The sequence below is a fragment of the Palaemon carinicauda genome, chromosome 2 (genome assembly GCF_036898095.1).
Source record: "Palaemon carinicauda isolate YSFRI2023 chromosome 2, ASM3689809v2, whole genome shotgun sequence".
Lineage (NCBI taxonomy): Eukaryota > Metazoa > Arthropoda > Malacostraca > Decapoda > Palaemonidae > Palaemon > Palaemon carinicauda.
This window is the reverse complement of record NC_090726.1, coordinates 59573598-59587624: the sequence shown is the minus strand read 5'-3', so window position 1 is coordinate 59587624 and position 14027 is coordinate 59573598. Positions and strand designations below refer to the sequence as shown.

At 47.2% G+C, this 14027-nt stretch overlaps 1 protein-coding gene across 1 annotated transcript in view; it reads right to left on the bottom strand.

Annotated features, from left to right (window-relative positions):
* The window catches only part of LOC137625365 (uncharacterized), a 49749-nt gene that overhangs the window by 10669 nt on the left and 25053 nt on the right, over positions 1-14027 (bottom strand). Inside the window, exon 2 of the mRNA XM_068356229.1 lies at positions 3584-3697. Within this exon, the coding sequence (XP_068212330.1) occupies positions 3584-3683 (100 nt within the window). The 5' untranslated portion in view covers positions 3684-3697. The remainder of the gene's footprint in view (positions 1-3583; positions 3698-14027) is intronic.

The window sequence follows — 14027 nt, the reverse complement described above, 5'->3', positions numbered from 1 at the left end:
GGGACTTGTTCCTGCAGAGAACGTGGCTGTCAGATCATTGGAGCCATCCCTGAAAGCCTTGTTTATGCATGACATAATTGTACAGCAAAACTTCAAACGCTCGAAAAAACTCCTAACAGGAGATGGTCTAGCTCTGAAGTCGACCATAAAATCTTGGAGCGTCTCATGGCCAGGCGCCAGGGAGAGTCTATGAGGTTTGAGAAGTCTATCTGGGCAGAGGCAGGAACTCCCAAGCCGAGAACTTCTCCCGTGTCATATCAGACTCTCGCTCTATAAGCCAGCTTAAAAGTAGGGAAAGCAAAGGCTGTCTCCCCCAAACTCCTCCTGGTGATTAACCAGTCGCCTAGCAAACGTAAAGCTCTCTTAGAAGAGCGAGAGAGCACTAGCTTATAAAACAACGGCTTCGAAGTAGCTAGGCCTAGTGTAAACTCTGACGTTTAGGCGAACGAGGAGCAGCAGTTACAAAAAGATCCGGACAAAGATCCTTAAAAATCAGCATGATTTATTTAAAGTCCATAGAGGGCTGAGCAGCTTTAGGCTCCTCTCCGTCTGACAGAGTCCTCAAGGGAATATCAGTAGGAGGGGGATCAGCAACTTCCTCATCTGAAGGAACCTTGTCCGACAATAGCCGAGTCTCAAGTAAGGGAGAGACCTGCCGTGGTGGCAATGCTTGACAAGCAGAGTCCACACGCAAAGGAGCAACAGTAGCAGTCAAGGACGCTATGTCATGTAACTGCTTAAAGGACTGACCAGTAACAACAACAGGTGCGGGAGGACGTTCGACGTCAACTCGAGACTGCCTTGACTGCTTAGACTGAGCAGTCAAAACAACTCTTGACTGCGGTGCTTGACGCTCAACGTCAAAACAAGTCAACTATGCTGGTTGGTGAACGTCCTGAACGTCAACAAGAGCAAGCGGCAGCGGCTGAACGTCCACAAGCGGCTGAGAGTCAACACGGGACTGCATCGAGTGAGGCTCTACAAAACACGATTGACGTGACTTTGTAACGTCAATGTCAACAGGACGAGCAAAGGCTCGTTTGGGCGGCTGACGGCCAAGATCTCGATCAGCTAAGCGGCGAGGATCATCGTGAACCTGCTCAACAGAATAGTCCTCCATAAGAGAGGCAAGCTTATTCTGCATGTCTTGCCGTACAACCCATTTAGGATCAACGGGAATGGTTGCGGTAAGAGACGAGGGTAACGTCTGTGACTGCAAAACCTTGCCTACAAAAAGACTCTCGGAGCCTGTGTTACGCTTTTGTTTAGGCGGCGAGCAGTCTTCCGATGACTGCATAGGGTCAGAGCTGTCCTAATGGTTACAACCAGGACGCTGGACCTGTCCTGAAAGGACTGACTTTCGCTTAAAGGGCCTCGAAACCTTGTTCCACGGTTTCTTATGCGAAAAGCCTTCGGATGACGAGGAGAAAATCGTCTCGCTCGTCTTATGGTAGGGGCGGTGTTGATGAGACACGCCTGAAACCATAGAGGGAACGTCTGTTCGCTGATCAAGTCCTCTCGAACCCATAAGTCGTACGACATTACTTCTCCCCTGGGCTTGGGAGCTTGCAAGAGGTCTCGGACTAGGCGAACGACAGGCACGAACAGACGAACCCTCGGTCGCAACACTGATAACACTTTGCGCAATTATCACTTTATCACTACGATTTTCTGTTTTGCACTTACTTCACTGAAATCGAATTTTACAACAATTCACATTAGGTATGAATAAAACTGATTTCTACCTGAAGCACGCAATTCTACCCTCATCAAAAGGTTATAATTGCGAAATCAGTCGTATAATGTAAGCACATTAATACAAGCAAAAAACAGTAAACATATATTAAGATAAAAAGATCAGTGGCTGGGAAGGAGACTAAACACTAGTTCATTCAAAACTACGTTTTCAATCTCTCACCGTACAGTGCCCTGGGACGAAAATAAAAACTAAAAACGTTTTATCCTTTCTCCCCGTACAGAGACTAGGGACGAGAGTAAAAAAAAAACTGACTCGAGAACAACGTTACTCGCTTGGGACGAGAATAAAGATCGGACCGTTCTCTCTTCCTCTCTCTCTCTCCGTCTCTCTCTCTCTCTCTCTCTCTCTCTCTCTCTCTCTCTCTCTCTCTCTCTCTCTCTCTCTCTCTTGATTTCGCACCGAAGAGAAGAGCCCACTTACCTTTCGTCAATAAACAGGTTATATGACCAAAGGAAAAAACTGAAAGGTTTTTCAATTAACAAGTTCCTTTAAAATAGTATTTAAAACATTTAAGTTTGAAAGAAGAATGAACAAAACGTCAGAATCGATTTACTCTTTCTGCAAAGTGAAACCGTGATTCTCTCTCTCTCTATCGTAACGATAGAGCGCAAACTGCGTAGCATAAATAAACTAAACGTTAGTTCATCTTTGAAACAGTACGAAGACTATTCAAAGAAAATCTTTCATAAAATATCTACTAAAAAATATTCATTTAATAAGTTTTAAATCATTTGCTCTGTAAAAGTTATTTACGATTGAAAGGGCTCAACGTTGTTTAACTTCGGTTTCCAAGTTAGGACCGCCTACTCTCGGATTAGAGGAGGAATAGGAAAGGTCGCATATAAACAAATCATTAAAATTTATCTTGATGTTTATTATAAATGGAAAGCTAATCGAAGAGGCCTAATAAAGGCGGTTGAGATATAAAATATATAGAGGAAAATCTATAATTAACAACAACAATTTATAACGTGATAAGATAATTGCTAAAAGCCTAAAACACACTTCCGTACTAAGGGAAGGGTCGGCCATTTAAAAGTCAAAGAAAGTCCAAAAAACAATCCAAAGTCATCAAAAATTAAATCTATCCAAAAACGAGTTCAAGATTTAAGTTGAAGATAAAACACCTGTACTGCGAAAGCTCAAACCAAAAGGAAGTACTTCACCAAATATGTTGAGAAAACTCCAGGTTATACAGCGAGTATTGATACGTCTTGTCGTTAAGGCCGACAGAGAAAAATTGAGTCTGTTTACATGTATATGCGGTATCTGGCCGATAGTTGGCGCTAGTGGGCACACCCGCAACCTTCATAGCGATCCCTCGCGAGTTTTGTGTGTTTTTCTGTCGAGCCGCCGGAGGCTCAGCTATTATATATTCACCGGCTAAGTTAAATATTTAAAACCATATTTTACAACTAATTTAGGAATCCTTCAACTTTAGACTTGTACTCAGGTAAATTAGATTCAGGATTTTGTCCGACTTGCCTCAGCTTGATAAAAGACCATAGCTATAAGAAGCAATGGCTTGTATGTGGTTCAGCCACTTTATTATTTGCTAAATTAAATGCAAGAAATAGTTGATCCTAATGAATTTTACAACAGATCAAAAAGAAAAAGTATGACACATGAGAAAAACATTGCCTTAGCACTATCTGTAGGTAATACCATATTCAGGGTCACTTCATTTTAGACAACAGACCAACTACTGAGATTAGCAGTTTGAAATTAAGACTTGCATCAAGTAAAAACATCAATCCATAGACAAATTTCAATTCAATTTGTTTTGTTAGAACTACAGCTCCACTAAAGACCTGTTTCCCATACCTGATGATGTGCATACTGCTTCCAAGTGGCGAGAAACATTAGTTGCCTCAACCTGGCGTTTACAGGGAACCTCCTTCTGACGTCTTGCTTCCATGTCCATTGGTTTACTTTCTCCTTTAAGGAAAAATTTTATTTTTATTAGTAAAATAAATTTTTGAATATACTTACCCGATAATCATGTAGCTGTCAACTCCGTTGCCCGACAGAATTCTACGGGAGGGATACGCCAGCTATCACAATACTAGAAGGGGGTGTACTCACCAGCGCCACCTGTGGCCAGGTACTACAGTACTTCTTGTTGACACCTCCTCAATTTTTCCTCGGTCCACTGGTTCTCTATGGGGAGGAAGGGAGGGTCAATTAAATCATGATTATCGGGTAAGTATATTCAGAAATTTATTTTACTAATAAAAATAACATTTTTCAATATTAAACTTACCCGATAATCATGTAGCTGATTCACACCCAGGGGGGTGGGTGAAAACCAGTGTACAAGATTAAAGGATAGCTAAGTATCCCGTATTTCATATAACAGTTACTGTATCTCAAAATAACAATGAAATAATAAGTACCTGGTAAGGAAGTCGACTTGAACCGTTACTCTGCCTCTTTTTTAAGTTCGTCTTCCTTACTGAGCGCAGCGTTCCTCTTAGGAGGCTGAATCAACTCAAAGGTGCTAAAGTATATAGGGCTGCAACCCCTACTAAAAGACCTCTACACAACCTCTAACCCAGGCGCTTCTCAAGAATGAATTGACCACCCGCCAAATCAAAAGGATGCGGAAGGCTTCTTAGCCTACCGTAACAACCATAAAAACAACAATAAAAGCATTCAAGAGAAAGGTTAAAAAAGGTTATGGGATTAAGGGAATGTAGTGGCTGAGCCCTCACCTACTACTGCACTCGCTGCTACGAATGGTCCCAGGGTGTAGCAGTTCTCGTAAAGAGACTGGACATCTTTAAGATAAAATGATGCAAAAACTGACTTGCTCCTCCAATAGGTTGCATCCATTATGCTCTGCAGAGAACGGTTTTTATTAAAGGCCATCGAAGTAGCTACGGCTCTCACTTCGTGGGTCCTTACCTTCAGCAAAGCAAGGTCTTCCTCCTTTAAGTGAGAATGGGCTTCTCTAATCAGAAGCCTTATATAATACGAAACCCCGTTTTTGGACATGGGCCTCGAAGGTTTCTTGATGGCACACCATAAGGCTTCTGACTGTCCTCGAATAGGTTTTGACCTATTAAGATAATATTTCAGAGCTCTGACAGGGCAAAGAACTCTTTCTAGCTCGTTACCTACCATGTTGGAGAGGCTAGGTATTTCAAACGATCTAGGCCAAGGACGTGAAGGAAGTTCATTCTTAGCTAAGAATCCGAGCTGTAAAGAACATGTTGCAGATTCGGACGTGAACCCAATGTTCTTGCTGAAGGCATGAACCTCACTGACTCTTTTAGCTGTCGCAAGGCAGACGAGAAAAAGAGTCTTGAGGGTAAGGTCCTTGAAGGAAGCTGACTGGAGAGGTTCGAACCTAGGTGACATAAGGAACCTTAAGACTACGTCTAGGTTCCAGCCTGGAGTGGGTAGACGACGCTCTTTAGAAGTCTCAAAAGACTTAAGGATGTCTTGAAGGTCCTTGTTGGAAGAAAGGTCCAAACCTCTGTGGCGGAGAACTGAAGCCAACATACTCCTGTACCCTTTAATCGTAGGAGCTGAAAGGGATCTCTCATTCCTAAGATGTAATAGGAAGTCAGCTATTTGGGTCACAGAGGTATTGGTAGAGGAAACTGCATTGGCTCTACACCAGCTCCGGAAGACTTCCCACTTGGATTGGTAGACTCTACGAGTGGATACCCTCCTTGCTCTGGCAATCGCACTGGCTGCCTCCTTCGAAAAGCCTCTAGCTCTAGCGAATCTTTCGACAGTCTGAAGGCAGTCAGCCGAAGAGCGTGGAGGTTTGGGTGCAACCTGTCTACGTGAGGTTGACGTAGAAGGTCCACTCTTAGAGGGAGAGTCCTGGGGACGTCGACCAGCCATTGTAGTACCTCTGTGAACCATTCTCTTGCAGGCCAAAGGGGAGCAACCAGCGTCAGCCGTGTCCCTTCGTGCGAGATGAACTTCTGAAGGACTTTGTTTATGATCTTGAACGGTGGAAATGCGTAAAGGTCGAGATGGGACCAGTTCAGCAGAAAAGCATCCACATGAACTGCTGCTGGGTCTGGAACTGGGGAACAGTACAAAGGAAGTCTCTTGGTCATGGAGGTGGCAAACAGATCGATGGTCGGCTGACCCCACAAGGTCCAAAGTCTGTTGCACACGCTCTTGTGGAGGGTCCATTCCGTGGGAATGACCTGATCCCTTCTGCTTAGGCGATCTGCTGAGACGTTCATGTTGCCATGAATGAACCTCGTAACTAGGGTGAGGTTTAGACTTCTTGACCAAATGAGGAGGTCCCTTGCGATCTCGTATAGGCTCCTCGAATGGGTCCCTCCTTGCTTGGAGATGTAAGCCAAGGCTGTGGTGTTGTCGGAGTTCACCTCCACCACCTTGCCTAGCAGGAGGGACTTGAAGTTCAATAGGGCTAAATGAACTGCTAGTAGCTCCTTGCAGTTGATGTGGAGCGTTTCCTGTTCCTCGTTCCACGTTCCCGAGCACTCCTGTCCGTTCAAGGTCGCGCCCCAGCCCGAGTCCGATGCATCCGAGAAGAGATGAAGATTGGGGGTCTGAATCGCCAACGATAGGCCCTCCCTGAGAAGGAGATTGGTCTTCCACCACAAGAGAGTGGTCTTCATCTCTTTGGTGACTGGGATAGAGACTGCTTCGAGAGTCAAACCCTTGTCCCAATGAGCTGCAAGATGGAATTGAAGAGGGCGGAGGTGGAGTCTCCCTAGCTCGACGAACAGGGCCAACGAAGAAAGGGTCCCTGTGAGACTCATCCACTGTCTCACCGAGCAACTGCTCCTCTTCAGCATGCTCAGGATGCAATCTAGGGCTTGGCTTATCCTTGGGGCCGATGGAAAAGCCCGAAAATCCTGACTCCGAATCTCCATTCCCAGGTACACAATGGATTGGGAGGGAATGAGCTGAGACTTTTCTAGATTGACTAACAGACCCAGTTCTTTGATCAAGTCCAAAGTCCAGTTGAGACTCTCCAGACAGCGACGACTCGTGGAGGCTCTCAACAGCCAGTCGTCTAAATAAAGGGAGGCTCTGATGTCCGATAAGTGGAGGAATTTTGCTATATTCCTCATCAGATGCGTAAACACCATAGGAGCTGTGCTTAGGCCAAAACACAGGGCTTGGAATTGGTAGACAACCTTTCCGAAAACGAATCTCAGGAAAGGTTGGGAGTCTGGATGAATATGTACGTGAAAGTAAGCATCTTTCAGGTCCAACGAGACCATCCAGTCCTCCTGCCTGACCGCTGCTAGGACCGACTTCGTCGTCTCCATCGTGAACGTCTGCTTGGTGACATAAGCATTGAGCGCGCTGACGTCCAGCACCGGTCTCCAACCTCCTGTCTTCTTGGCCACCAGAAAGAGACGGTTGTAGAAGCCCGGGGATTGATGGTCCCGGACTATAACCACTGCCTTCTTCTGTAAAAGGAGCGACACCTCCTGGTGCAACGCTAGCCTCTTGTCCTTTTCTTTGTAGTTGGGAGAGAGGTTGATGGGAGATGTGGTCAGAGGGGGTTTGCGGCAGAATGGTATCCTGTAACCCTCCCTCAGCCAACTGACAGACTGGGCGTCTGCACCTCTCTTTTCCCAGGCTTGCCAGAAGATCTTGAGTCTGGCTCCTACTGCTGTCTGGAGATGAGGAGAGTCAGTTTTTGCCTTTAGAAGTCTTGGAACCTTTCCTAGACTTGCTCCTGGAAGAGTCTGGACGGGAGCTTCCTCGGCTGGGGGCTCTACCACGAAAGGGCGGAATAAACCTCGTAGCAGGAGTATCAGCCACTGGGGTGCGATAAGTCCTGGGGACTGAGGTAGCAACCTTAGTCTTACGAGCTGATGAGGCCACAAGATCATGGGTGTCCTTTTGTATCAGGGCCGCAGACAAGTCCTTAACAAGCTCTTCGGGAAACAGGAACTTAGAGAGCGGAGCGAAAAGGAGTTGAGACCTTTGACAAGGTGTGATGCTGGAGGAAAGGAAGGTACAAAGCTGCTCCCTTTTCTTAAGCACTCCTGACACAAACATCGAAGCAAGCTCGCCAGATCCATCCCTAATAGCCTTATCCATGCAGGACATTAAGAGCATGGCTGAGTCCTTGTCCGCAGGGGAGGTCTTCTTGCTAAGGGCCCCCAGGCACCAGTCTAGGAAATTGAACATCTCAAAGGCTCTAAATACACCCTTTAGGAAGTGATCAAGATCTGAGAAGGTCCAGCAAACCTTAGAGCGCCTCATTGCTGTTCTACGAGGAGAGTCTACCAAACTTGAGAAGTCAGCCTGGGCAGAGGCAGGTACTCCCAAGCCTGGTTCCTCTCCTGTGGCATACCAAACGCCCGCTTTAGAGGTGAGCTTAGTCGGAGGAAACATAAAGGAAGTCTTTCCTAGTTGTTGCTTAGACTGCAACCACTCCCCTAAAATCCTTAACGCTCTCTTAGAGGACCTTGCAAAGACGAGCTTAGTATACGTTGACTTGGCTGGCTGCATGCCCAGCGAAAACTCAGAAGGCGGAGAGCGGGGGGTAGCAGAGACAAAATGGTCTGGGTATACCTCTCTGAAAAGAGCCAAGACCTTACGAAAGTCAATAGGAGGCGGAGAAGACTTGGATTCATCCACGTCTGATGAGGGGTCCAGGTGTGCAGCCTCATCATCAGAAACCTCATCACCAGAGAGTAGCGAAGTGAGAGGTAAGGTATGCTGAACAGCAGAATCTGCACGAGCTGGAGCAAAAACGCTTGTGGTTTCCTCCTCAAGTCTCTGTTGAGGGAACACCTGAGGTTCAGGCTGCAAAGGCTGGTCAAAAGAAGTAGCAGAAGGTAGGCGCATGGGTGGAGGAGGCTGACTCCTGGAATGAGTGTCTTGCCTCAAGGGTTGCGCTTGCTGTAAGGTGAGCGGATGCGCAGTAGCAAGTTCCTGAGGAACGAGTTGAGGTTCCTGAGGTGTGAGCTGCGAGAGTTGGGGTAGAGGCTGCGCAGAACGCATAACTTGTCTCGCGAGTTGAGGTTCCTGAGGCGCAAGGCTAAGGTGTTGAGGCTCTCGCCTTGAGGAGGGTTGAGGTCGCTGCAGCGAGAGCTGAGGTGTCTGCCTCATGGATGGGAGAGGTTGTTGTACCTCAAGAGAGTGTTGCCTCACTGGTGGAACCGCAAGTGGAAGCGGAGGAAGTAAGGTATAAGCTTCCTGTTCCCATTGCTGAGGTTGCCTTAAGGAAGGCGGAGGTAGCTGCACACCACTGGAAACTGGTAACTCAGTACGTGGTAAGGTATCCTGAGGAGCCTCAACATCGTACGCCTGGCAGGCAGGACTGCGGTTAGGCGGAGCGATCGCAGGAGGAGGTGTAACCTTCTCAGCCTGACACTCACGCATCAAGACCGCAAGTTGTGACTGCATGGACTGCAGTAGAGTCAACTTGGGGTCGGCAGACACTAAGGTCTGCTGAGGCAAAGCCTTAACAGAAGTGATCTGTTGCGGCAGCACCTTACTCCTCTTAGGAGGAGTGCCTTCAACTGATGACTGCGGTGAGTCAGAGCTGATCCAATGACTGCAGCCAGGTTGTAGAGCTCTTGAGGTCTGGACTCTGCGTTTGAGAGGTCTTGAGACCTGAGTCCAACGTTTCCTCCCTGACAATTCTTCAGCAGACGAGTAAAAGACGGGCTCAATCGTCTGCGGGTGGGAGTGACGGTCTCTGGAAGACACGCCCGCAACCACCGAGGATACTTCTGTGCGCCGATCAAGGCCTGCCGAACCCTTTTGCCCTTCGACATTGCTTCTCCCCTGGGCTTGGGAGCTTGCAAGAGGTCCCGGACTGGGAGGACGACTGGCACGCACAGAAGTACCCTCACGCACCACACTGACACTGACACTAGCACTTGGCACTGCACTGACACTAGCACTCGTCACAGCACTGGCACTATTACCACCCACTGCACTCTTGACCTTAAGTTCCTTGACTTCGGCCATAAGAGACTTATGATCACTAACCACCGACTCCACTTTGTCACCTAAAGCCTGAATGGCACGCAAAACAACAGACATATCAGGTTGAGGGCAAATAGTAGGTTCGGGGGTAGCCACTACAGGGGGAGGAAAAGGTAGGGGATCATGAGGTGAGGAAAAAAGTGAAGAGCGAGAAGAACTCCTCCTAACTCTCTCTCTCTCTAACTTGGTTGAATACTTAAGAAATCGGACAAAATCAAGTTCCGAAAGTCCGGCGCATTCCTCACATCGATCTTCCAACTGACAGGGTCTTTCCCTACAGTCAGAACAAGCGGTGTGAGGATCTACCGAGGCCTTCGGAATACGCCTATTACAAGACCTACATCGTCTATGGGGTGGGGCTTGTGAAATGTCAGACATCTTGAATCAAAGAGTTAGCCAAGTGGGGATTCCAAATCAAGCAAAAAGATCGTTAACCATTAATCAGAACTAAATAATAGCTATCTAAGCTAATATAGAAGTTTTCCAGTAAAGCGACAGCCGAAATCTGAGAGAAATACTTCACCAAAAGCCGTGAAAATACTCCAAGATCATAAGCGTATCCCAGAACGTCTTGCCGGAAGCACGACAGAGGAAAAATTGAGGAGGTGTCAACAAGAAGTACTGTAGTACCTGGCCACAGGTGGCGCTGGTGAGTACACCCCCTTCTAGTATTGTGATAGCTGGTGTATCCCTCCCGTAGAATTCTGTCGGGCAACGGAGTTGACAGCTACATGATTATCGGGTAAGTTTAATATTGAAAATTAATATATATTACATTTTGCTTTTAATAGGGAAAATATTTGGGTTCTAACTGAAAACTGACAAGGATATAAATATACAGGTATATCGAAATTAAATGATATAAAAAAGAATTTTTAATAAGTTCCCTGATCGTCTCCTGACATTTTCCAGGAAATTAATTTGTGATTTCAAAGATAAATTTAATGAATTAAAAACAATTTATTCTATCATTATCAAATAATAATAAAAAACACCTCTATTACAGGTACTTTCCAACTTACACTTTGGTTAAATTCCTGACTATCAATTGCAAATTAGAATAGGCAGATATACATGAAATTTCTGGTAGAAAAATTCTAATGCTTTCACATGTTTGCATTTACAAAACTATCCCTAAGTTTGAATTCCTTATAACTGGCATACAGTACTGTATAATATTTTTCTTATTTCTTTTGCCGATACTTCATACATATATTCCAATAATGTGCCCTTTATAAAGCTATCATTTGGAAAAATGACAAATTTCGTAGATAATTTGTATTTTTCCTACCATACAAACCTTAGCTATTTACATGGGGTATTATTTTGGCGGAGCTGAAATGACGAGCCATTAAATTTTAACGAGGGTTAACTACCCCCTCGCTAGTTAGCGGGGGGTAGGGAAGGGGTAGCTAGCTACCCCTCCCCCCCCTCACCCACTGTGAATAGCTCAATTCACTTAAAGGTAGGACTTGACTTGGGGGTCAGGGCTGGCGGGTAACATTTGCGTAAATAGCTAAGGTTTGTATGGTAGGAAAAATACAAATTATCTACAAAATTTGTCATTTGTTCCGTAACCTAATACAAACCACGCTATTTACATGGGGTGACTTACCCTTAGGAAGGGCGGAAAGTCCCCAGCCTTCTGGCTTCGGCTTTACCCGGGGACTCCAATTCCGAGTTGTAGAACTCAAGGAACGGGAGTCCCTAACCCTCGCACGTTGTCATGTTTGACCATCGTGCAGCCTACTAGGATGTGTGTGTGAAGGAGAATAACATGACTCGTCCTAGGAAGTTGACCTGGAGTTCTTTATGTGGAACTCTAGGCTAGGACGTTCCCAATACCACCTCGTCAGGGTATGGGGGACGCGACAGTATTAAGGCTAATACTAGGAGCACAAGGAAGCATGGTTTACCTGCAGAGGTTGAGGTCAGCTGCGCAAAGACCTGGATGCTGCTATCCCCAAGAGAGGGGAGAATGAAGAAAGAAGTAAGGGCCAGACATACTCTTTCATTCACGCAGACTAAAACCGGGTAACAATGCCCTCAACCTTCTGCTACTTGTCCAATAAGGAGCCTGAGGTTAGACCAGCTGTTGTGCAGCCACCACAGGACCGATAGAGAAACGTATCGAGGTTCCTGTGGGTCACGTCCTGCAGGTAGTGGGCTGTGAACATCGTCTGACGTTTCCAGACCCCAGTTTGTAGAACCTGCGTCACAGAGAAGTTTCTCTTGAAGGCCAGGGAAGTAGCAACACCCCTGACGTCGTGAGCTCTGGGACGACGTGATGGAGGAGAGTCGGGATTCAAGGTGCTGCTTATCACCTTGCAAATCCATGAAAAGATGGTGTTCTTGGTGACCCTCCTCTTTGTCCTCCCTGTGCTCACAAACAAAGCTTGCACATGAGGACGAGCTGCAGGTGTTTTTTTGAGGTAGCGCCTCACACTCCTGACTGGGCACAGTAACAGATGGTCTGGGTCACTTGTTACAGAACGTAGACTCGTTACCTTGAAGGAGTCGAATCTTGGATCTGACACCCCAGGGTTTTGAGTCTTAGCAATGAACTCAGGGACGAACTTGAACGTTACCTCCCCCCATCCCCTTGAATGGGCAACGTCGTAGGAGAGACCATGAAGTTCACTTACTCGTTTGGCCGAGGCCAACGCGAGTAGGAATACCGTCTTCCACGTTGGGTGGCAATCAGACGCCTGGCGTAATGGTTCAAAGGGAGCTCTTTTCAAAGCCCTGAGCACTTGAACCACGTTCCAAGGAGGGGGTCTGACTTCCGACTGGGGGCAAGTAAGCTCGTAGTTGCGTATGAGTAGAGAAAGTTCCAATGAAGAGGAAATATCCACTCCTTTCAGCCTGAAGGCTAAGCTTAAGGCTGAGCGATAGCCTTTCACCGCCGAGACCGAAAGGCGCATTTCCTCCCGAAAATATACAAGGAACTCCGCTATTGTTGGAATAGTGGCATCGAGCTGAGAGATACCCCTTCCACGACACCAACCACAAAAGACTTTCCACTTCGCCTGGTAGACGCTGGCAGAGGATTCTCGCAGGTGTCGAGACATCCTCTCCGCAACCTGTTGAGAAAATCCTCTCTCCATGAGGAGTCGCTGGATAGTCTCCAGGCGTGAAGCCGAAGCGAAGCTACGGCCTTGTGGAAGATGTTGCAATGTGGTTGTCTGAGTAGCTCGTGACGTGGAGGGAGTTCTCTTGGGGGTTCCGTTAGGAGTTGCAGAAGGTCCGGGAACCATTCCGCATGATGCCATAGCGGAGCTATGAGAATCATGGAGAGGTTGACCGATAGGTTGGCCTTGTTGAGCACCCTTCTCATCAGACAAAAAGGTGGGAAGGCGTAAACGTCCATGTTGTCCCACCTGTGTTGAAATGCATCCTGCCAGAGAGCCTTGGGGTCCGGGACTGGAGAGCAGTAAAGGGGCAGCCTGAAATTCAAGGCTGTCGCAAACAGGTCTACAGTCGGGGAACCCTACAAAGTCAGGACTTTGTTGGCTATCTGAGGATCCAAAGACCACTCGGTACTCACTATCTGCATCGCCCTCCTGAGGCTGTCGGCGAGGACATTCCTCTTGCCAGGAATGAAGCGAGCTGACAGTGAGATCGAGCGGGTTTCGGACCATCTCAGAATCTCTACTGCAAGATGGGATAGCTGTTGCGAGAAGGTACCTCCCTGCTTGTTGATATGAGCCACTACTGTGGTGTTGTCGCTCATCACCACCACGGAGTAGCCCGCCAGGGTTTGTTGGAACTGTTGAAGAGCCAGAAAAACGGCCTTCAATTCTAGCAGGTTGATGTGGAGGCACCTTTCCAATTCTGACCAAAGGCCTGAGGCTCTTTGGTTCAGAATGTGGGCCCCCCACCCTTGATTTGACGCGTCCGTAAACAGAGTCAAATCTGGGGGGAGGACGAGAAGATCTGCTCCCTTCCGTAGGTTCTCGTCGTCCAGCCACCATCGAAGATCCGCCCGTTCCGAAGGCCCTATGGGAACTAGGAAGTCCGGGGAATCGTTTCCCTGATTCCATCGTGACTTCAGCCGACACTGAAGGGATCTCATCCTGAGGCGGCCGTTTGGAACAAGACGAACCAAAGATGATAGATGGCCTAAGAGACGTAACCACAGTTGGGCTGGAAGCTCTTCTCGTCTGAGGAAAGGTTCTGCTACCTTCCTCAGCCTTGCTATCCTTTCGTCGGATGGAAAGGCTTTGTGGAGAATCGTGTCTAGTTTCATGCCTAGGTATACCAGTTTCTTCGTAGGGCGCAGAGAGGACTTCTCGAGACTTACCAAGAT